The sequence below is a fragment of the Castanea sativa genome, chromosome 10 (assembly GCF_040712315.1).
Source record: "Castanea sativa cultivar Marrone di Chiusa Pesio chromosome 10, ASM4071231v1".
Lineage (NCBI taxonomy): Eukaryota > Viridiplantae > Streptophyta > Magnoliopsida > Fagales > Fagaceae > Castanea > Castanea sativa.
In genome coordinates, this window is record NC_134022.1 from 35,034,718 (window position 1) to 35,060,141 (window position 25,424).

Sequence of the window (25,424 nt, forward strand, 5' to 3'; positions counted from 1 at the left end):
ATCCTCAGTTTGGTAAAGAGGGATGGGGATTTCCATAATTAAATCAACCACTGGCTCTTCAAAGAAATAGTTCAGTTTGGGAATATCCCATCTACTGTGATCCGAGGATAGAAGCTGTGACACTACCAAGGCTAGGTCAGGATTAGCATCGACCTTAGGGGAAGGGATAAAGCCTGGGAGATCGGGGATCCAAGGATCAGACCATATTCGAATAGAGTCCCCACTGCCTAGTAGAATGCAGGCTGCCTTAGAGAAGAGGTGCTTAATGCCCAACAAGCTTTTCCAAATTGGGGAAGCACGGCCAGAATAGGAGTGAGTCAGCCAATTATTTCGGATCTTGTATTTCTCCCTCAACACATTAACACAGAGACAATCTTTTCCTGTTAAAATCCACCAGCCAAATTTGGAGAGGAGAGCTTGGTTAAAGTCCCAGAGATTCCTGAAACCCAAGCCTCCCTCCTTTTGGGGCCAACAAAGAGATGACCAAGACATTGGAGTCCAATAAGAACCCGACTTAGATTTAGGATTCCACCAAAATCTACGAATTGAAGCGTCAAGTTGATCACAAAGACCTTTCGGGAGCTGGATGGCCGACATAGCGTAAACTGGAATGGCTTGGGCCACCGATTTGATAAGAGTTGCTCTACCGGACCGAGACAAATTTTTGCTTTTCCATCCACTAAGCTTGCTATCCAGCCTCTCTTTAATGTATTTAAAATCTTGATTCCTACTCCTAGAGAGAAAGAGAGGAACACCAAGGTAGGTGGTGTTATGTGACAAAATATTAAGGCCCCAACTACATCTCACATGACTGATAAATTGAGAGCTCACCCCTTTAGATGGGAAACAACCAGATTTTTCCTTGCTAATTAACTGGCCCGACCAAGAACAATATTTCTCCAAGCAGGTTTTGAGGGTGGCAAGTTCAGACGATTTTGCCTTGCAGAATAAAATGATGTCATCAGCATAACATACCTTAGAAATGGGAGGAGCGGTGCTGGACACTTTAACACCAGAAAGCTTCTTTAGAGCAATTTCCCTATTTATAAGCCTGAGGAGAACTTCACTACCTAGAATAAATAGATATGGCGATATAGGGTCTCCTTGTCTAAGACCCCGGGTGGGGGAGAAACTTGGGCATTGACCCCCATTTAATAGAAGTGAAAATTCAACTGAAGACATACATTGATGAATGAGATTAGTAAAGCTGCTGCTGAAACCAAAGGCATTAAGAACCGCCACCAGGAAGCTCCATTCCATTCTATCGTAGGCTTTTTGGAAATCTAGTTTGATTCCAAGGTAGCCCTTCTTCTTCCCTGTGTTTTTGAAACTGTGCACAATCTCATGAGCCAAAACCACATTTTCGTTAATCCATCTATTAGGAACGAAGGCCACTTGGGCTGGATCCACCATTTTATTTAAAAGAGGTCTCATTCTATTTACAATAATTTTCGATATCACCTTGTAGCAAACATTACATAGACCAATAGGACGAAAATGATTAAAATTATGCGCACCTTTCTTTTTTGGAATAAGGGAGATGAAGGTTTTGTTGAAATCTTTTAGAAGCCAGCCATTACGAAAGAAGCTCTGAACAGCAAGAACTAGTTGATCACCCACAATATCCCAGTAATGCTTATAAAAAAGGGCTGGAAATCCATCTGGACCTGGAGCTTTAAGGGCTTTCATCCTAAACACTACTTTTTTTATCTCATCTCTAGAGGGGACTCTACACAGCTCCTGATTTTCTTGGTCAGAAACACAAGGTTGAATGAGATTCTCAAGATTCTCAGGGAATTGAGGATGGCTAGAATTGTACAGAGTGGAGAAATTTTCTAAAAAATATCTTTGGATATCCTCTCGGTCTCTAATCCACGACCCATCATCCAACTTAATCTCTGAAATGCAATTCCTCCGCCTTCTAATGATGGTTGAGAGATGGAAAAATTTGGAATTACGATCCCCCTCTTTAACCCACAACTCTCTAGACTTCTGCTGTAATCGCAGGTCTTCTCTAGTTAACCAATCATCTAGCTCTAAATTTAGAGAGGCTTCAAGGTTCAAGTTCTCTCTCGAAGGAGCAGCTTGTTGAATCTTCTTAATTCTGTCTTGGAGAGATTTGATTTTTTCTTTTGTATTCCCAAAATTTTCCTTATTCCACCGTAAGAGATCACGAGAGGTCACTGAAAGTTTTTTAGCTAGCTTAAAGCCTTGAGAGCCCTCCACCTAAGTTTGCCAAGCATTTTCCACCACTGCACAACTTTCCATTTCCTTAGTCCACATAGCTTCAAAACGAAATGGGCGCGATAATACCTGAGTATCTAAATGAGTATCAAGCATGATTGGGTTGTGGTCCGAGTTGGAATTGCATAGGTGTCTGACCCCAGCTTTGGGGAATAAGGTTTGCCACTCTTGATCACACAAACATTGGTCCAATCTTTCTTTTATATTGGCCAAGCCTTCCCTTCTATTAGACCATGTGAAGGATGGACCAATAAATCCAAGATCAATAGAACCTGTATTCATCATAAAATCCCTAAGGCAATTCACTGAGCTTTCTGCTACTACTCTGCCACCACATTTCTCTTTTGCCCGTTTAATACAGTTAAAATCCCCAATCACAACCCAAGGCCCCGAGAAGGAGGATACCATATTCTCTAGCAACTCCCAGAATTTTTTCCTTTTGGACCTTTGGTATGGACCATAGATGACAAAAAGAAGCCATGGGGCTTCAGGGGGGTCCGAAAAAACTAAAGCAACTATCATATTCTTATCAGAGAAAACTACTTCTAACTCAACACCAAGTCTCCAAAAGAGGGCCAGACCACCAGATTTCCCATTAGAATCAACACACCACGAGTCTACAAACTTTAACCTATCACAAATCTTATTTATCTTTGGAGATTTTATCTTTGTTTCAGAGAGGAAAACAATATCCGGATTTGATTCTCGGATTAGCTCCTTAAGAGCTCTAACTGTCGAGGCTCTACCAGCACCCCGACAGTTCCATGCAATAGTCCTCATGGTGAGGTGGGGGGCATGATAAGGCCCGCCTCCTCGGCCATTGAAGATACGCATGGAGAAGAAGAAGAAAAGAAGCAAGAAGAAGTAGAGGTACCATCCTTACAATGTTTTAATTTCTGAGCTCGAGAAACTGCCTTTGCTCTAGCTAGTGCCTTGAGGGATTTTTTCCTGTGAGGGCTAGAGTGTTTCGGAGAAGGAGGGGAAGGAGTATGAGTGAACTTAGGCAAGGTATGAGTGAAGATATGTTTTGGTTTTTTGGGTGAGGTGTATGGAGAATCTGAAGGGCTTAAGTGATTGGACTTTCTTTTGGACCCTGGCCTCAGATGTGAAGGTGGGCTATTTTTATTTGGAGGTTGGGAGATAGATATTTGTGTAATATTGGGTTTTGTAGATGATGGGCCAGTACTTATGTGATTAGGAGAGCCCAAAGGATTACGGTCGGTACTTGAACGAGAGAGTTGGGGTGTAACTAGAGTGGGACAGGGATTGAGACTAACCAAGGATTTTGACAAATCTTCAGTTACCTTTTCCAAGCAAGTCCCATCATTCTGCTGGAGTGTCTCCATCCCACACTGCTCAAGGACCTCCACTGGTTCATCTCTTATGCCACGTTCCTCTCTTGTAATCATTGCATCCCAAGAGTCCAAGGCAGTTTGGATCCAACTCGACTGGTTGCGTGGGACTGTGGACCTTGAGGCAGAGGGTGCGGCCTCCACTTCTAGCTGATTTGGGTTGAGAAGATTATCCAGATTGATACCTGGTTGGAATTCATCATTATCGGCTCTTAGCCATTTCCCAAAGAAACCAAAGTTGACCCTCACTTAAGAGAACTTGGACTCCCTTATCTTGACAATTGCGATGATCATGGCCGAGCATCCCACAGTCAAAACAAAAGTTCCCCAATTTTTCAAACTTAAAGGGGATCCATAGGACAGGGAGATGGTCCCTTTCCAAAGGAAAACCTGGGACTAAAGGGCAGCTAATATCCATTTCAACTCGAACTCTAACACATTTACTCCAAATCCCTGACCCAGGACCGACCAAATCAGTATCCAATGCTCTGCCCGCTATACTACCAATTTTAAGCACATTCTCCTTACTTCTTCTGTTGAGAGGAAGGCCATGGATTTGAACTTAACTCATGGTGGAGAAATCAACTTCTGACACACTAATATTAGGTCAAAACACTTCCAGATTAAATGCTCCCCCTTTACTGTCCAGGGTCTTCTGTCCCAAGCACGCCTCACATTTGCCTCATGCTTAAAGGAAAACATAAAAATGTTCTTGTCTACTAGAGAAACATCTATATCATTTATTACATTCCACGCTTTCGCTAGGATTTCTTTGACTAAATTGCTTGGAAAAGATTTGTTGGTTAGAATCTTACCAATCAGAAGCTTTTTTGAATTTTCACTGGAAGATGGGACCACCTCAAGATTGATCTTACTTTTCAGCCAGCTGAGTTTGGCCGCTTGTGAGGTTATTGTGTCAACCAAATCTTCTGCCATAACATAAAAGGCCCGGATAAAGGAAAAGGACGATGGAGTAAACTATTAAGGGATGTATTATAATGGAATTAGAGCATAGGGAGGATAGAGATAAGAGGGGATGGAGAAAAACCCAAAGCTTCACTTGGAAGATAGGAACGCTCACAAGGAGAAGCTAAACTTCACTAGGAAGATTTGAGAGGCACAAGGCCCATTAGACTTCAGTGTATTTCATTGTCAAAAGAGTTATTACTATTAAATAATAGATGAAAAAGTATGAAAAGGTCTAATGTGACAAGCAATATGCCATGTTACCTTTATTTAATATAAAATCAAAATATGAAGAAGTTCTCTCTCCCTTAGCAGAAATGGCCTCCTTTGACATTCAGGAAAAAAAAAAAAAAGGGCCTCCTTTGACCAAGAAACCACCAATTAATTGAACTCTCTCTCTCTCTCTCTCTCGGTAGAAAGGATGCGTTAAGAAACTAAAGTTTAATTCATATGGGTCTAAGGTTAAGGCCATCAGGAAAAAATATATATATTAAGACAATCTATAATGTTGGCCTGGGGTGAGGAAAGAACAACATGGCAAAGGCTTCCGATTGACTCAATACCATTCGTGCTAAAGCATCATCATCAATTGATTCTCACGGGAAAAAAATCCATCATTTTTATTGGCTTCTCTATATGCATGCTTGATTTGCTTGGGATGGATCCCTTGGAGGAGAAACTTGTAATCACCAATAAGGGTTTTGAAGGCCAAAGGCCTTGCATCTCTTTATACACAAAGTGCTTGGGGGTCTAAGGGAGAAATGATTCAAACTGTGAAATTAGCAGTATGTTGTAATTATTTCTATAAAAAAAATAAAAGTTTTGAAGAGAGGATGTGCTTATTTGTTCATAGTAAAGAATTTAATAGTGCTTGCTGCTCTAATGGTTGAATTTTAAAAAATAATAATAAATCAATTAAACACTCACTTAAAGCAATTGTTGTTTGTCTATATTAAAAAAAGAAAAGAAAAAAAGCAATAGCTGTTTGTAGTCAAAGATTAACAACGACTAGAGCACCAACTCTAGCCATTCTTGGATTGTGTTTAGTGTTAATATATCTATAAATTAACCATAAATAGAAGACATTATAAAAGATGTCAAAACTATTCGGTTATCACTTATCACTTGAATGTCCCATTTGTATTTTTTTTTCTTTTTTGAGGGAAAAGATCGAGCAATTTTATTATTCATGGCTGTGGAAATTAACCTGAAGTACATCTTCATTATCTGGTGGTACATCTTCCATCCAAACTTGTAAAAAAGAGGAAAGTATTACTCGTCTCGCAAGCTAGTGAGTTACAGTATTACAGTGCCTGCGTACATGTGAATGGCTTACATTTGAATAACTAAAGGCTAGGGGTTTGGTAGTGTAACTAGAACAACAATTTTCAATGTTTAAACAACATTACACGTATTTCTATACAATTTTTCATCCACACGTATTTTCAAGAAATACAAATAACATTACTAGAACATTACCAAACACATACTGTATATCCTTAACAATGTTTCTAAGGTGAGATAGGGTGTATGAACCAGTTTTGAGTGCATTGATGAGAGTTAGAGTGTCTCCTTCCAACACTACTCATGTGAAACCAGTTTCTTGCGCTAGTACCAGTGCTCTCCTTGCTGCCACTGCTTCTAATTCAATGGCTATAGAGGGGAGAGGAATTCGTTGAGAAAGGGAGGCCATGACCTGCTCATTGTTATTATAAATTACTACCCCTATTCGTACGCAATTGTTTTCCAGAAATAAAGCACCATCAAAGTTTATTTTGTATTGATTATTCCCTGGTGGTGTCCATCATGTTGGTGGCCTTCTCATAGAAGAAGCTGTGGATGTGTTGTGAAAGGAAAATTCTTGCAATCTATCCTTTGCTTGTATGAGCAGTTGTCCAAGTGTACCACAAGTTTTCCCAAGCCGAAGATTATTTCTTCTGTTCCACAGTGCCTATACTACTATAGAGAATAATGCCGGATCTCTATTTTCAGTGAAAATACAACCTATAAGATCAATAAACGAAGATGTTTGTTGTAAACTACTATGGTTCCATAAGGGACTTATGGACCAAAGTTCTTCTAGTTTTGGATAGAGATAGAGAGCATGAACCACATCTTTTTGTTGCATCTGACAGAGTTCACAATAGTCTTTGGCAATAATCTTTCTTCTGGCCAGGTTCATCTTTGTAGGTAGGGAATTTTTTGATGCTCTCCATACCAAGTGCTTGACCTTAATTGGGACCTGTAGGCTCCAAATTGACTGCTATAGCGGTTTCAGGAGTTCGTGCTCAGATTGCCCAGGTCTGCTATTTAACACCTCTAGCTGCAAGAATTTGTATCCCGATTTTACTGAATATTCTCCATTCAGGTTGTGTGGCCAAATTAGTTCATTAGATTGATCAATGTGATAGAGAGGTATCTTGCTCACCATTGTTGCTTCAAAACCCAGCAGCGTCGACTCTAATACATCCATCTTCCAACACTTTTGGTTTTGGTCTATGAAGCTAATACTTTTGCAGATGGCCCTATGCTCTTTCTTGGTGACAGAATTTTTGGGGAGTATTTTAGGGGCAGCCATCTATCCCCCCAAATGTCCACTGATTTTCCATCCCTTATTCTCCATATCGCCCCTCATCGGATTACCTCTCTCCCCTTAAGAATGCTCTTCCAAGCATATGATGCTGAACTTAAAGTGGCTGCTTCCATGACCAAACTATCAAGGAAGAACTTCACCTTGAACACCCAGTAAAATAATGAAGTTTTGTCATGCAGTAGGCGCCACGTTTGTTTTGCCAGCAATGCATCATTGAAATGAGATAAATTTTTGAAATCCAATCCACCTTGTGACTTTGGCTTACATAATTCTTCCCACCTTATCCAATGTACCTTGTGTCCATCTCTTTTGTCCCCAAAAGAAACGTCTGATAGGAGCTTTTATGTCGTGGCATAATCCACTTGGTACATTTGTATTTATTTTAATAAAGTTTTACTTGGTAGTGGTCCAATCCATTTAGGTTCTTGTTGGCTTTTATTTTTATCTATTTGTATTGAATTCAACAATATTATTACAAGGAGTGTCCATGGGTTAGCTCGAGTCGAGTTTGTGCTTAACTCGTACTCGACCTTATTCAATTAAGTGGATGAAAATTCAACCCATTGTTGGTTGATAAAGAGTGGCTAATAGGGCTCTTCACAAGTGACAGACAAATCAATTGGCACCGGCAATTAGGGATGACAATGGGGTAGGGCAAAGCCGAAGGATGGGGTTTTCGCCCCTGCCGTGCATGATTTTGTCTTGCCCTATTTTGCCCCTTGAGCCCCGCGAAAGTCCTACCCCACTTTGTAAAATTCTACTTCTTGTTAATTTGCTCACAACTATTACTTGTTTTATTAATAAAAATATACTTAAAATTACAAATAAATTTATCCCAACAAATCAAATTAATATTTAGCAAAAAACTAAATAATATTATCTAAATGTTTAACAAGACCATATCACAAAAAAAACAAAAATCTCATAATACAAAACCAGTGATTCAATAGTATATAAATTTGTTTCTAATAAAGACAAAAGAAAACATTAAAATTGGTACCTTATTTCCAACCCTGCTAGAGAGAAAAAGAGGTAGAGAGTCACGTTAAGTAGAATAAAATAAGCTGATGATATGTTTGTTTAAATAGTAGGGTTTTAGGGTATGAAAATTTACAATTTAACCATTATTAACGAGAGGTGGGGTGGGATGAGTTTAAAAAGCCTAAACCTATCCCTACCCTGCCCTGCCCCACCCCCGTGGTACGGGGCTTAAATCTCGCTTCATCCCTGCCCTACCATGGGGCAGGGAAAACTCACATAGGGCAAAGTGGGAAGGAGCAGTTTAAGCGGGATGGGACAAAATTGCCATCCACACCACCAGTGAATGATTAATTGCAGGGAGAGGCAATAAAATGCTCATAATGACGAGAATTTTGTAGAGCTCAAGTGAGATCTTGCCAAATTTGGCATAGATTTTGTTAAATTTAGTAGATCTTCTCGGATTTGGCTGTCTTCATTGGCTGAATCAGGTGGGTTGGATTTCAAATAAGTAAACCCAACGCTCAACTTGCCATCACCAGATTTTGAAAGTAGAGACTCACAATCAATTGAAGTAATCACAGGATTTGATCAAGTCCAGTTCAGGTCTAATTGGATCCCTCGGGAGGGTCAAGTTCGGCGAATTTATGGACAACCTTAATTATTATCTTAAAATGACTGAAAACAACATTTTGTTTTAGTTTTTATTTTTATATATAACTTTATATCATTTAATGTCATATTTAGTGTAATATCAACAATTACATGGCGCAAGAATAGGCCATTTCCTATTCTTAAATCCACCACAAATAAGTCAAATTTCAGTAACTTACCTACCACATGTCCACAGTACACATCCCAATAGTGTCATAAAATAATTTTAAAAAACTGTATTATTTTAATTAACAATAATCACACAATTGACCCTATTTATATAATAAGTGAGGAAAAAACAATAAAGAAACAAATTATTTATAATCCATATCCCCATAAGAACATTCCCCTTCAGGCTTCAGGTGCAGGCATCAACAATGATCAGCCGTTCATTCAATTCCACACATCTAATTCGTTAATTCCTCAAGGAAGGCACAATGACTGGAATACTATACACCAATCAGACGATTTACACATTGCTAGAAATTGATCTGGACCGTCGAAAATCCATGATCTCACCCTCAACAGACACCGAATTCCCTCCAGCCATCCGATCTTTGGAATCGCGCCTCTTCAACTTCGCATCGGAGCCGTCGAAAATCTGACCCAACAACCCTTGTAATTGATACGGATTCACATACAATTTACCTCGTAAAACAGCAGAGAACGTGTTCAAGAACTCGGTATAAACTGGAACCACAAGCTTTATTGTCGATTCCTTAATCTGTTCCCTCAAATCCATGTCGGGAATTCTATAAGACCCTCTGTGCCTCCGTGAAATCTCATCGAAGCCCTTCAAAAAAGCCTCCATTTTTGCTCTTGCTAAGCTTCCCAAACCCTCTTTGCTCTGCCTCTTCAAGTCTTCTTTATCCAAAAGCTTCACAAGTTGTCCCCACGATTGCTTCTGATACATGTACGCTGATTCCTCAGCAACAACCTTGTACTTGTTTTTCATGTACTGGTCTCCCAAAAGCTTTCCTAGCTCAGTGTTTCTCGTCCTCATGTAAATGTACCAGTACGTGTTCATTGCAAATACGTTGGGTAAGATTTTGTCTCTGTAGCTCAACCTTTTGGTCTCGATGTTTCTATGAAGTGCATCCATGACGTTGGTAATGGCATCTTGGAGTAAATTCTTGTCTGTTTCAGGATTTGATAGAATTCCCACTATCCACATTTGCTCTGTCCAAAGAACCATGGCCATACGTGCTTTGTAAGTGCCTGTGGTCAAGTATTTGAGGTAGTTAATTGCATATCGAACAAGTTTCGGTACCGAGCCATCTTGTGGTGGAGGGCAAGAATATGAATTGCCTTCGATTTGGAGGCCAAATTCCCAAAACACTTTACTCGAACCGTGAACGAGTAGCTTTGTAAGTTCTCGAAACCGAGTACATATATCAGCTCCAGCTTCACCTTCGAAAGTGTCTGAGAATTCGGGCCTAAGTTTCTCTAAGGAATCGAACATGTCCAATAGTTTGAACAGTTTGTGCGGCTCTTTGCTGCTCCTAGCTACGCCTTCCCCGAATCGAAAAAAGACTGCCATGATTTTGTCTGCGATCTTCACGAAGCATTGTGGCCACACCACTCCATCCATGATGTTTCCTAGAACTTGGTTGCAGAGTTTCTTTTCTGATACAAGTACTGTTTTGACTGCGAGTTCTAAGTGTTGGATCCAAAGGCTTATTGCTGTCTCTAAGGTCTCCCATTCCATGGCATCGATTTCTTCGGGTTTGTAGGTTCTTAGGTAATCTGGGTTTAGCCGCATCAGTGCTTTGGCTGCCCTTCTGTATCTCACCTGTCACACAGACCAATAAGCATTAGCATTACACAATATTGGTCTTTAACGAAAACTAATTAAAAGGTATATTTGATTCATGTCTTCAAGGACAAAAAATATTCTATTTTTAATTTGATTTGAGGAATAAGCAATTTGCATTGAATCTTACATTCATTGCCTAATGGCAATGCTCTAGACAAAATCTTGTCCAACTGTTGCTGGCTTGCTACATTGTAGGCAGTATCAAATGATGCCGTCTCCTCAAGGGCAGTATTTTATATTCAAAAGGATGAATATAATACAACTATGCGTTTATTAGCCAGTATAGCACAACCATATACTTTATAGGGGGGATTGACTTTTTTTTTTTTTGATAATCTATTGGGGTATTGACTTTCTGGCTAATGCAGCTTCCTTATGTGTAATTACAGCTTTTAAGGTCACAGTTAAATCTAACTGAAAACTAAGCTACAATATCTATTAAGAAATTGTGTACTTATGTCCTATTCTAGATATAATCGGAGTAGTATTATTATTATTTTTTGAATCAAAGCATATTTCTTAATACATGTAAACTGAATGTTCATGATGATCAAAGTTTAAACATGAACATTTACTACGGATGGATATTGAGAAAATTGTTTCATGAAGAAAATGGTTCATGATCACTACAGTTTCAAATCTGAATAATAATATAAAACAAAAATAGATTGAAGTTAGGTTTTAAAGACAACTAATAAAGAATAATTAAAATACTTCTAGAGGAACCATTTCACACACCTTGACATAGATGTCAATACATATATCCAGGCAATCATTCGCAGCTAAAGTCTCTGAAATTCGTTGTAGAACTTCAACCTCCAGCTCTGTACCCAAATCAGATGCCACAATCTCGGCTTCTTTATCATCAACTTGCACCTGATCCCCTATATTTTGATGCCTTAAAAGCTGTAATATACTCTCATACTCGTCCTGCAAATTTAATAAAGCCTCATCAAGCAGCCCATCAAATTTCATCGCATCAACCTCATTTTCATAGAGAGCTTTGACAGTGAACAGAGTTTCTCTGAGCCTATGTGTCCTATCCTGATCCGTGGCCTTGGTCCTGCTCAAAAACTCCACCACTTCTTGAAGCTTTTGAATCACCGGCTCTCCCTCTTGACTGATCAAATTAATCGCAGCATTCAGCTGATTGACACAGTCCACATAGTTGAGAAATTTCTTGAGCCTTTTTTTGGGTGTTGTCTCTGATGATAAGATTGATGAGAGTTCGAGAAGCTTGAGCTGGAGAGAATCGGAGACTTTGAAGCTCTCGAGGAGAGCAAAAGCAGGAGTAACAGCTCGGTTGATTCGTGTATCGAGGGCTTTAGTAGCCATGGCTAAAGACTGTAAAGGAGATAGTCTTCTTGATGCTGTTGAAAGAGTTCTATCTAAAAGATCAAACTTTTTGTCCATCTTTCCAAGGCTTTCTTCCATTTTGGATGAGGTTTGCAACAGAGTTTTCAGATCTGAACACGCAAACTCCAGCTGGGCAAGCATTGTATCCTCTTCATTGAGCGCCATCAATTCTGATCTTCACGCACGCTGAGCCAGTGTCTAGTTTGTACGTGGTATTGGGGTTGGGCTGGTTGAGCTTGTGTTATATATATGAATATTGACACACACAATGTTTTTGGAGCAAGAACAGGACATGAAGAACCACCATAAGAGACTCGATCTCGATACAAACTAAGAACAAATGGCATTTGCTTCACAGAAACGAACAAATGGCAATTGAAAAAGCTAGGAATATGTAGTATGCACAGCCGGTATGCTTTAATCCCAAACAACCAGTCCAAAACAAAGCATTCTTTCACCAAAAAATTACCCTGGCATCTATAAACCGAAGTAGTCAACTATGGGCCTCAGCAAGCCTGGCCCGTTGTGCATGGAAGTTATCAGTATTTCATTTAAAATATTTTATTTAAACTTTAAAATTTATTTGAATTACTTGTAATCCATTTGAAACTAATTCTCATCAAACTTTATTGTTAATTTGAATAAATAATTTTATCATTTTCTAAATAATTATTCAGTCATTTTCAAAATATTTCATTATAATTTAATTTCATAACTTATTTGAAAAGAGTAAATGTTAAATAAATTAATTGTTTTACAATGACAAAATGTGTTCAGCTTAAGTATGAACTTGATTGGATTTAAGTATATTTTCCCAAGGTGCTCATACCTGCGAAGCCTTGGCAAGTAGCCTCTTATAAAAAAATAAAATAAAATAAAAACTCATTCAAACCCTCACACCCCTATTATGTTAAAATCTCATTTCCCAAAAATTAACCTATAGCAAAATGGTTGCACCCTCTTATATTGTTCGTATTTTAGTTAAAAGCACAGAAGAATAGCTTTACATGTTTATGGGGGCTAAATGCTACAAGCCCCTTGTATGGATTACAACCTCATTTAAATGCTACTTTTCATTATTTAATTTCTAAAACAACCATGATTGTTTAGTTCAAATTGATTTTCCTAAAAACACAAATTAAGGATAAAATGATTAAATAAGTTTAGATTAAAATAAAAAGATAGTAGGTGTAAGTGCACAATTGCACCTGGACCCAAAAACAGTTATGGGCTCAGGCCCAATGAGCCTTAAACAATAAGAATTTGTAGAGTGTGGGCTTGGAATCCAGGTTAGAAGTGTGTGAGGATTAAATGACAAACTAAAGATTGCAAGTAGTTGGAAACAGCAAGGAGTAATGTAAATAGGTCTCCTCGGACGTAAGCCGAGAGCTGTTCTTATATTATATCTCTCTCTTTGTCTTTTGTCCTTTTAGGTTACAAAAAGTCTCTCTCTCTTTTCTGTCTCAAATTGCTCTTTAAATACTACTCTTTTGAATGTTTTGTACACGTGTTGCCTCACCTTCCCCTTAAACTAGATATTTCTTTTCTCAGTGCCTTTGAATAGTGACCAGAAGTTTCTCTTCCACTGTTTAGGTGTCACTTCCCCATAAATGCGGCCAAGGTGGTAGATGCAGGGTCTTTAATGTGGAGGTAGCAGCCTTTATCTTTGACTTTTCTTCAATACCGGTGCTTCTGGAGCGTTCTAGGGTTCACCCCTTTTTACCATTGGCCTTAACTGTGTCATTCCCTAATCTTCACTATGAAATCCCGAGTTCTTCGGTGTTCATCCGAGGGTAAGTTCACCCTCGGCTGGATCTTTGGATCCTCGGCGTATGGGCCGACCCATAGCACTAACAATTTCTAACCCCAGGGTCAGGTCGGCCTTCCTTAACACGGCCCAAAAGGCCCACGTTCCCATCAGGATCTTTTTGCCCCACACAGTAGGTAAAATAATTTTAATTGAGAAACATCTATTAATTATAACTAAGTTTATGTATGTATGTAACATTTTTTTTAATTAAAAAAAAAAGGTTCCTATATGTGCATACAGTGAGTAATTTTGAACAATTGATAATTTTTTTAATTTAAAATGTCTTTAAGCATGCACATAGACCGTGCATGAGGTTAATAAATAATAAATTTTTTATAATTTATAAATTAGTAATTGCAATTAAATATTAACCATGTTTTTTTTACTTTTGTTAGAAGAAATAATAGTATACTTTATTTATTCATAAATCTTGAAATTCTAATTTTTATTTTCGTGAATCTAGGTATAATATTTTATTATTTTATTTAGATTTATTTTGATATATAATACCTTAATCTGTAAATTTTATTGTGAATTATAATGTTTCTAAACTTACTTTGATCAATAACTCAATTTGTAAAGTCTTTTATTTTAGAATAAGAAATCTGGACTTCAAATTCCACATGTAAAAAAAAAAAAAATCATGTCATAACTCATAAGTTAAAAATCTATGATATCTATATTTAAAATAAAACTAAAAAAAGACAAAATACTCAACATTTCTTAGTGATGAGATGGCAGTAGAAGTTGGAAAAAGCCAAATGGCCTTGCCAAAAGGAGCCACGTACAAATTTTCTGGTAATTTGACTACTAATTTCCAAGACGAATCGTGCTACAACCATTACCGCCTAGTGCGTACCTTGAATCTTTGTTTGGCAAAAAAAAAATGGCGAGCTCTCAATCTCTGCAACGAGGCCTCAATCTCGCTCGTGCTCATCGATCGGTTTTCTTATCAACTACGAGATATTTCTCTTCGGCTTCGGACGCCTTGGTGGAGGTCAAGCCTGGTGACGTCGGCAAAGTTTCTGGAGTACCTGAAGATCACCTTCGAAGACGGGTACGCTCTTCGCTTTTCCTCTCACCTCTCGTTATTTCTAGCCATTCAGTTTCTTGTTTTTTTTTTTTTTTTAAAATTTTTTTTATCATTTCGTTGAGTTTTCGTTTGGTTGCTGAGAAAATGTAGGATTAAGAGAGAATTGAATCGGAATTTTTAATTATTCTTATTATTTTTTGGGATTATTATATTAACAATTTAACGCTGAGAAATGAGAATCGTGTTAAAGGTGCGTTTGGATAAACAGTTGGAAAATGGTGTTGAGTTTAAAACGAGTGCTTGTGAAAAAAGCTACTGTAATTGCAAAACAGAATTTTGGATTTTAAAAACGATATTTTAAGCTCCCAAAATGCCTAACCAAACGAATTTACTAGAATTCTCAGATATTTGGCTGAGGAATTGTAATTTTTTATTTTCTTGTGGAAATGGCTGTTAGGAAAAATCTGGGAAGCACAGGTGCGGCGTTTGGGCCGCCACACCCGCGGCCTGATGCGGGGACGCGCAGGTGACGCCGCTGCCTGCCCGTCCGTGCCGCGTTGGGCATTAAAAATATAATTTTTTTGGCGCAATTCGCGCTGATTTGCGCCTATTCGGACCGACGTGCGCGAAATCGGGCCGATTTGGGCCGATTTGGCCCGAATCGGTCCGTATCGGGCGCAAACCGATACCGGCCGAAATTCAAAAGAAAAAAAAAATAACAAGTGCGTAATCGTTTAACTTGGCCGAAAAAAAAAAAAAAAAAAAAGTGCAAACGCACCGTTTGGAAAAAAACCAAGACCCAGCCCTCTCCCTCTTCATTTTTCTTGCGCCTCTCTCCCACTCTCTGCCTTCACTCTTCAGCTAGGCTCTCTCACATTCTCTGTATTCTAGTTATTATTTATTATTGCTCTTAAATTTGGTATATATTTATATAATGTGAAAAAAGTATGTTTAGCAATATATTAAAAATATAAATAAAAATATTTTTAATAATTTTTTAATCGCCGCACCTGCATCCGAATCCCAAAACGCACCCGTGCTTCATAGGGAAAAATTAGCTTATGTGCTTTATTGGAGCTATCCTTGAAATCATGCTGATTTGGGATGGATTTTTTATTTCTTATTTTGGATGTAGCGGTTATCAGATTGCTCTTGATTTATTGTATAATTTGATATAAAAAAAAAATGCTATAGCAAAAGCCAACGAGTAATGTTGTGGAGCTAAAAAATAGTAGCATATAAGAAGCACGGACACTTTATTTAGGGTGCCGTACTCGTATCGTACTGGCCGTTTTATATTATAATTTTTCAAAAATTACTAATATCATTGTATTGTACCATTTTTGTACTAGTACTTGCGTCTATATTCGTGTTTCCTAAGTGTCTGTGCTTCCTAAGTATGCTCTTGCCATAGATGGACTAAATAGAATTCATATGTAAAAGAAAGAAAAGATTTCATATATTTTATTGAAATTGAACAATAATATAATACAAATGAGCTGTCGCCCAAACGAAACCTCCTTCCCATCAGAGGTGAAGACTGAAGAGTAAGGTTGTGGATTCAAAACTAACTAGATGCGCATGTCAATTTACCAATAAAAAATTTGTACAACAAAATAGTTACTTTTCTTATATTTATAAAATAAGTTATATGATGGAAGCTTTCATGTAAGGCCAGAATTTTTGTGAAGACTAAAAATTAGGTTCTATGATTAAAATAAATAATAAAAATTCTTTAATTTTTTTTTCAAACTTTTAGTAATAGAATCTTAATTGATAAGATATTGCAGTGAATGACTCTTTTATAAATAAAAAATAGTGTTAAATGTGTAAATAAAGGAGCAAAGCTGCAAAAGGACCATCCATGTGGTACAGAGAACAAAAAAAGGGGGAAAATATAAAAGGAAAAATCAGAGGACAGCCACTTGTTGCAACTGCGGTTTGTAGGAAATTTTTTATTATATAGTATATGATATTCATTTTTTAGTTCTGCTGTTCTAGTATTGATTTTTTTGATAAGATCCATTCTTAAATTATGAATGTCTTATCAATTTTTTTGGTGCTCTGTGAGCTGTGGTTTGTTGTTTTATAATTGACCATACAGTCAGTATATGTATAATGGTGTCAAATTCTAGTGGATCATGATATATTCTTGAGGACACCATCCAAGATGCATAGTATTGTTAACAACTTTTTACTGTTTTTTAAATTGAAAAATTTCCGGGTTACATTGCTTAATTTATGAATGCCAGGTCATAATTTACTCACCCGGCCGAACTGCTACACAACAAGGCTCTAGGAAAATTGGGCGTTGGAGAATTAATTTTATGTCTACTCAGAAGTACGTTCTGTCCATTCATGTGGAAAATTAATTCTCTAATGAAATACCTTCCACTAAGCATCAACTAATATCTATGTTTAACATACTGGTTAGGATTTTATCAATCAAATCATTTGCAAGGATAATGTGTATCTATACCAATAGCCAGGTCACCTTCATGTTATCACCATTTATTCTCTGTAATCCAATGTTTCTATCATGTTTTAGGACACTCACCTTTTTTTTTCCTCCTGCCAAAATTATCTGAGAGCAGTTCCATACTTCCATATGACAATTGCGCCAGTTCATTAAAAAATAGATATACATATATATGACAATTGCACCTCCATCTTGTCTCATGTGATTGGTAGAGGGGTAGGGTGTAATGTAAAGGAAGAACCTTCTCAACCTCTTATGGCTCAGACACAAAATTGGATCTCCATGAGACCTGTTGGCTTTGGGCATGAATTATAAGGCTAAAAGGTCCATGGTTCAAGTACCAATGAAGAGAGAAAAATGCATACAAATAAAAAATGAATTTAGCTGTACTAAGTACCTAAAGCTGAAGATAGTTGTGCTTAAAACTGCCAGAAAATGTATTTTATGACCTTATGTGCTCTAACCTATGTTCATTAATAACATGGCTTATGCCATTTCTTTACCTGACATTGTGCAGGTGGGAAAATCCATTGATGGGTTGGACATCCACAGGGGACCCGTATGCCTATGTGGGTGAGGCAGCATTAGATTTTGATAGTGAAGAGGCTGCAAAAGCATTTGCTGAGAAATATGGTTGGGAATACGTGGTAGGTGCCTCTTTAGTCAGTAATTCCACTATGCAGATAAATTATATCTGAATCAGATTGTCTTTGAAATGTTGATCTTGTAGATACTCTATGAAAGTATGTATGACTTTATTGACCTTTATTTCATATGGTTTTTATCTCATTAATTCTATGTAGCTTCCTCTCCCATTTCTAGTATAATCTTCCAGTATGAAAAATTCATATGGAGTCCAAGAAGTTTTTCTATTGAAGCTTGCTTATTGATTGGATGAACTGCATCTTCACTAGACAGTTTTTTCTTTTCTTTTCTTTTCTCTTCTCCCTAATCTTCAGGAGCTGACACATCCCTTATGTTTGAGCAAGGATGTTAACTTGTCTTTGAAAATGTATGAATGAGATTCCGTTAGACAAGAAAGAAGTAAAACTTAGTCAAAACACATTAGTCAGAGAACAACTCAACTAAACTGAAAACACAATATTGAGAGCACAACTCAACTAAGACTTAATCCCAATTAAATTGGAATCGGCTATGGATCCTCATCAACTTATCGGTGTTGGCCATATGTTTTTATTTTTCAAATATTCTATTCTATTTAAAATCATATTCTCTACTGCCTTCCTATTAAAATTACCATTCTTCTTTAGTCATACACGTTATAGGGAGAATAATAGGACAATATTGTTCAAAAACTAAAACAATGGAACCTCAATTGAGAAGTTAAGAGTACATTGACTTTTATCCATTCATATACATGAGTTAATTTATGGAGTATTTGGGTTTTACTTTCTCTATTATTCCTGGTGACATTTGTTTATTTGAGTTAAAAAATATATCCCCCAAATACTTGATTAGGAAGTATAGTGCATCAAGCCACTAATAGACAGTCTTAATTTTATATTTGAAAGTTATATAGACTTAAAACGGTAGTATTTTTTTCTTTTTTGAGAGAGAAATGTTAGTATATTTAAAATGCCTTCTTGTAATTAGTAAATAATACTTAACTCAAATGACATTGTAATGTCCGAATTTTGTATTGTCACCTTCAGTTTGTTCCGTAAACATCATTGACATACATTTTTCTCTACTGCAGGTCAAGAAGCGTCATACGCCTATTTTAAAGGTTTGGACAACTTTCCTGGAAATGAAACGAGTAGCTATTATTTTCCCATAATAACGAGAACTTCAATCCAATAGTTTTCCAAAATAATTGCTTGAATTTTCCCCCTTCAAATCTTCTGTGTAAGGTGTAACTATACAAGTAAATACCCACGGTTCTAAAAATATATATAGTTTATGTTTTGGGTGCTTTTGTGCTAAGAAGCACTGGCACCGAGCTAAAAATTAGGACATGATATGGTCATATGGCAATTAATTAATTAATTAATATATATCTTTAGGTGTTTTTTATTTATTTTTTTAATGGAATCATTTTATATTTATTTTAAGTTTTCAAAACTAATAACAAGTAACAACGACCAATTACCAAAATATTTAAAAACATGTTTCAAATTAAGTGTTTTTTTATTTAAAACGAAAATATAAAGTTTCCTCCCAAGACAATGAGAATACATATGCAGTAGTGCTCTAGCGCCTACATGGATACATTGGGGTTTGAACTCTACCAACCCCTTAGTAATTTTCAACGTCTATTTATTGTTTAAGGAAAAAAAAATCAAATAGCTCATGAAACAAATTCGAACTTATTCGACCAAAAAATGAATCAATTTGAATATGTATTTAAACTTAATGATGTGTTTAAACTTGGCTCGTGTTTGAAATATTGATATAAATTCAAAATAAATTGGATGTGCTAATTCTAAACTTTTATTCCTATTTGGTATTATTCATATTTCTCAAGAATCAAGAAGCATGACATGTAAATGCTTAAAAACACTTTATAAATCTTTACAGCTTTCTCTTTCATTTTTCGGTGTTAGGTGTTAGATTTTATTTTGGTTGTTTATCAACAATTCGGGTTTCCACTTTTTTGGGAGAAAATAAATTGTTTATGTTCATTTGTTCAAACGAAGCAACCTCAAATTTAAGTTTATATTTGACTAATCTTTCCTTTTTCAGTGTTAGATTTTATTTTTGCTTTTTATCAATGGTTTGGGTTTGACTTGGAAAAAAAATATTGTTTTTGTTCATTTGTTCAGTGTTAGATTTTATCAATGGTTTGGGTTTGACTTTGGAAAAAAATTGTTTATGTTTATTTGTTCAAAAAAAGCAAGCTTAAATTAATTTAAGTTTAGATTTGCCTATTAAACAGTAAAAATTGTTTATATTTATTTGTTCAAACGATGAAGCAATATGGAAATGAAATAGTTAGTTCGGGTTCGACTTTTGGGAAAGAAAAGTGGAGTAATTGTTTTTGTTCATTTATTCAAACGAGACAATCTCAAATTTAAGTTTAAACAGTAAAATTGTTTATGTTCATTGCTTCAAACGAAGCAAAATTATACTTTTTAAGGTAAAACAAAATAATATACACATGAGCCTAAGTTAATCAAATTGCTCTCAATTAAATTAAGTATGATTACGTACGCCATAGGTTGAAATTATCTATATAAAAAAAAATTAAGTATGAATAATTTTGAATATTAACTCAGCTCCAATTACTGGCCTTAGATTAAGGGGCGGAGCTACGTTGGTGAAATTTTAGAGTAGGTAAAATTGCATACTTGAACCATTTTTCTAAGAACTGGCCCCACATCAAAAATTATTTGGCCCCCCATTCATCTACGTTTAGAGTTCCTTGCAAACTTGTTTTTCATCTTTTAATATTTTCCCTCATTTATTATTAGTTTTTACTGTTGAAACTCCTTCATATGTCAGACCATTGACTTGATTAGAAGTTTTACTTTTTCAATTCCTAAGCTTCAATATATTTTTCTGATCTAGTGTGAGTTGATATTGCTCTTTATTATTATTATATTGTTCTATGTTGTAAGTTGAGATTGTTGTACGCATCTGTTTTTACTTGCTAGTAAATGTTGCTCTCTGTTACTGAATATACCTATTGCCGTTTTTCCTGCTTTGTTTTTTCTGCTCTATTTTGCCGTGGCCATTCTTTTGGCTTTGTATTCTTTCTTTTCTTTGTATAAAATTTATAATTTGTCTCAAAAAAGAGTGCTAAGCTTATTTGAAACTAGCAAAAATGACTTTAAGATACTAGAGCATTCTTCTCCTTTTTTTTTTTTTTAATTAAACCAATTGATAAGCTTTATTCAAAATACAAAGTCATCTTGTATTTTTATATATAATTTCATATTGGCTTATAAGGATTTTGTTATTTTTAATTCTAAAAATTTTATATTTTCTTGTAGATGTAATGGTTATATTTATATTTAATTTCCTGAATGGTTTGAACTTATGGTTGTTAAAAGGACAGAGAGAATCTTAGAAGGGAAAATGAACTTAAGATACTTAATTGGTCATTTAGTTTTTTTAAGTGCTAATAAGAATTACATTGATTAAACCAAGTCACAATTACAAAAACATATATTTAACATTGAGTTTTTCTTGAATTGTGACTCACTGCTTTAACCTCGGCCCCCAAACCCAAACCAGAATTTCTAGCATCGTCCCATTGGTGACAATAGTTTGCAGAATGAAGCCATAAATCTGGTTTTATTTGTTATATGATCCCATTAACCTATCTTTAATCATGTGCAGCCTAAGTCATACGCTGACAACTACAAATGGAGGGGCCCACCAAAGACCCAAGCTGATTAATATGGAGTTTCCCAAAATCCTGTTTGGGTCCTCGTGAGGAACTAAGCTCATTTAACAAAGCTTCTTATGCTTCTTGTTATCTGAATTTTTTTTATTTGTTGTTTATTTCACTTCACTGCAAATAATTGTAATTAACAAGTTCTATGAGATAATACCCTCATAGCCTTTGCTTCTCTGGAAATAAAATTGTAATGAACAAGTTCTATGAGATAATACTCAGTGTGTTGCTCCAATGCATAGCTCACCTACTTAAAAAGGCAACCAAAAAAAAGAAGTTTAATCTGAGTTGATAAGAAAGCTGTTATAAAACTATATTTCTCTTGGATATTTAATTTGTACAGTAGTAGATTAGTTGCATTTAGTGGTAATTATGCTTGTGTAGCACAATATTTACACATTACAACTGGACTGAGAAGCCTCTCTGCTACGGGTGTGGAACCTCCATGTGAATAGATAATCCTTGGATTCACAGGATAATCTAATCACATCACAGAAAGCATTGATTGAGCATTTTTTCTCCCCACTTCCCCACTCTATCCTCACCCAACATGAAAAACCATTTGATGAAATTGGCAACCGTGAATCAGAAAGATGAAGCATCACCTCCCCACTGATCCTCTTGCCTGAGCTGCCTCCCAATTTTCCATCACTGGTCACCATAGAATCAAGCCACGAACATTCTGGTTGGCCCACCATCTCCTTGTAGGCCGAATTTGCCATCCTCACTTTGTTGTTTGAGTCTGATATCACTGCAGGTAAGGCCTCGGACTCGACCTCTTCCTCTACCTCTTCTGATTTCTTAGGAACTTGAACAGCTGAGATAAAACTTGGGTCTTCACTAATGCTGCCAACGCTTATGCTAGAGCCAACTGGTCGAATTGGCTGAGGTGCTATAACATTGCTGCTGATGGGTCCTTGCAGTTGCTGCAAGAGATCCTTTTCCTCTGGAATTTCAGCCACAGTGTTTAAATCTATAACCTCTTTCTCACCACAAGGTTCCAATAACTCAAGCTCTGGTGCCCCTGCTTGGTTGGGGACAGAATTAGGACATGAAAGAAGAGGAAGTGTCATTAAACTAGGAGATGTGGTTGGCTGTACTTCCAAGCTGTTGCTAATAGCTGGTAGATTTGGAATAGGAAACTGAGGGAGCCCATGACCATGAGCAAAACCCTGAAAAGATAGATTCTTGGCAGGGGATGATGTCAAATGACAAGGAGAAGAAAACCCAAAGACATGGGTTCTTGGTCTTTTAAGGGAAGGTGGTGTTATAGCAGACCTACCTCTCTTTCTAGTTCTGGTGGGCCTGGCTTGCAATTGTGGCCAGAGGTTCCTAAGGTAAGGAGATTGCCTGATCTTCTGAGACATGGAGGGACACTCATTGCTAGGATCTGTGGGTGACTCAGGCTTTGGAGCTATAGGCCTGTACCTGGACATAATCTCAGCAGTTTTTGCTGTGGTGGTGTAGGGATTCAGAGTCTTGATCATCCTGAGAGCTTTGTGTAATGGAATTGCTAAGAGCTATTGTGAGGGGTGGTTTGCTTGTGCTTTGGCTTTGTGGGTACCAGTACTTCTACTAGTATTTTGTATTTGAAAAGGAGAAGATGGGTGTGAGATTTTAAGGGTGAGAATTGACCAATGAGAGCTGGGCAACATGAAGCAAAGAGAGAGGAGAGAGTGACACTTGGAGTTGAACTGTGGGTACGTGTTTGAGAGAGTTACAGAAAAGGACGTGTGGGAATTGAGGAAGGTGAGTGGGTCCATGACCATGCATGCTTACACATAAGTAAAATGGATGTACGATTTGTTTTGACAACTGTGCCTTCAGTCTCTCACGCCAATCAAGCTTCTGGTTACCACATTGGTGGCGCTCTATAAAACTTAAATGCCTAATGCTCTCTGTTTAGAACGCGTGTGAATGTGGCCTCCATGCGTGGATACACCTATCAAAATTGTTTTTTTTTTTTTTTGTGTGTGTTTTTTGTGTTACTTTTCTGAGTGAATTTCGATATAAAAAGTCATAATAATAGTAACCTCTTCCTCTCTATGGGTCGGTTACGTTTGGTGGTTCTCCACGTGTCAGTTACTTGTATTCCTATTGCATGCAACGGATGAGGAAGAATCTGATTGGAGGGTGAGCCCTTGGGGTGTGTTAAACTAAACACATACACAAAAATAAAAAAGGGGAATGGGTACACGTTGACGTAGCCTTTATATGTCTAAGACGATTATTGGTGCTTAAAGGAGGTTTCTAAAACGCATAGTCTTTTTGTTCATCCAAAAAAAAAACGTAAAGTCCTTTTAATTATTTACACTTCATGAAGTGCGTGCCTCTTTTTCCTTATTAGCGCCGTTGCGGTGCTTTGGCTGACTGGCGCGTCATCATTCAGCTTTGGGTCACGTCAATAAGCAAGAAGGAATGAATGATTTTTCGTATATTTTTATATTAAGTGTAAATTTTAAAAATTTAACCGTTAAAAAGTATATTTTTATTATATTTTTTATTTATATAAAATTTTATAAAGATCAAAGATTAATTACTATCTCATTCAATAAATATAAAAATTTTAAATTTTTATGATCTAAATTTGTGTATAAAATATAAGTTTATTGATCGAATAGTAAATAATATTTAATTTGAAGGAAATTTGATATGCATGTTAATAATATAAACAACATAAAATTTAACATTTATACCATCAAAAGAGATACAGTAGAACTCTTAAAATTAGTTGGGAGAGAACTTCATCCATTTACGCATACTTTGTCAAACTTATCTTATACGAGGACTGGCATCAATGTTTATATAATATAATAAGGATCATATTTTAATCAGTTAAACCCAAAATATCTGAAGTTGTATAAAAATATCTAGCTGCTACAGTAACCGATTATATGAGCAATTAAGCATTATTTTAGGGTCCGTTTGGTTGGTATTTTAATCAGTTAAACCCAAAATTCATTCATATTATACAATAAAAAGTTGTATAAAAATATCTAACTGCTACAGTTACAGTAACCTATATGTTTGAGCAATTGAGCATTGCTTTCTCTCCTCTTACTCTCATGTCTCATTAGATTCTCAATAATTATTTAAATAAAAGTAATAATCTAATGCTGAGGTTTTTGAAAATTGGTTGTCTAAACTTTATAATAGAAGAGGGAAGCTCTTATATTAAAATAGATATAAATTTTAGCACCAACTTATGTGAATGTTATGAGTAATAAAAAATAAAAGAAAAGTTTAGGACCACAAGTTTTTTTACAATTTATTGCAACAATTATAACATGACCGAGTGTGATTGGTGAAGGAAAAATTGTAAGTCCAGGAGATTCACAGTCTAACACGTCAAAATAGTGAAAAAAGAATTATGAAATAATTTGTGGTACTAAAACTGTACAAAAATAATATTTGATCTATATGAAAGTGATAGTCTATACGTATTCTACCACTATTTGTGTAGCTCACCTCGGGTGAAAGTTAGGATGACAGGAGTTGGACTAATGGTTAGTTGCTACCTAATTGGATGTGATTTAGATGTGTCCAATCTGTTGGCAGAGCGAAGGCCCATCTTGTAGTCCAATTCGTATGTTGTATTTTTTTTTTTTTTTTGATATACGATAGAATTTTTACTCTAGTTAATTTAAGTATATATGTGTGTGAAACTTTTTTCTAGAGACTTAAACCTCGACCTTTGCCCCTCACACTCCACATGTATTTATACTTATGGAGTGACCAATGCACCAAAGGTGTGCAATAGTTTGTACTGTATTAATAAAGAAC

General features: G+C 36.4%; 3 protein-coding genes across 3 annotated transcripts; 1 reads left to right on the forward strand and 2 right to left on the reverse strand.

Annotated features, from left to right (window-relative positions):
* Window positions 1-9,029: 9,029 nt before the first annotated feature.
* On the reverse strand, window positions 9,030-12,386 carry LOC142614194 (exocyst complex component EXO70I-like). The gene is made up of 2 exons (XM_075786744.1): window positions 11,342-12,386; window positions 9,030-10,579 (listed from the first exon to the last, which is right to left on the reverse strand). Exons 1-2 carry the CDS (start codon window positions 12,122-12,124, stop codon window positions 9,257-9,259), a joined length of 2,106 nt encoding a protein of 701 aa, XP_075642859.1. The 5' UTR covers window positions 12,125-12,386; the 3' UTR covers window positions 9,030-9,256.
* Window positions 12,387-14,633: 2,247 nt separating this feature from the next.
* Window positions 14,634-21,780, forward strand: LOC142612988 (NADH dehydrogenase [ubiquinone] iron-sulfur protein 4, mitochondrial-like). Its single transcript, XM_075785164.1, has 5 exons — window positions 14,634-14,826; window positions 17,055-17,143; window positions 17,799-17,928; window positions 18,999-19,028; window positions 21,584-21,780. Exons 1-5 carry the CDS (start codon window positions 14,656-14,658, stop codon window positions 21,641-21,643), a joined length of 480 nt encoding a protein of 159 aa, XP_075641279.1. The 5' UTR covers window positions 14,634-14,655; the 3' UTR covers window positions 21,644-21,780.
* Window positions 21,781-21,893: 113 nt separating this feature from the next.
* LOC142612987 (uncharacterized) lies at window positions 21,894-23,233 on the reverse strand. Its single transcript, XM_075785163.1, has one exon. The coding sequence runs from the start codon at window positions 23,126-23,128 to the stop codon at window positions 22,034-22,036; it is 1,095 nt and encodes a 364-aa protein (XP_075641278.1). The 5' UTR covers window positions 23,129-23,233; the 3' UTR covers window positions 21,894-22,033.
* Between the last annotated feature and the right edge of the window lie 2,191 nt (window positions 23,234-25,424).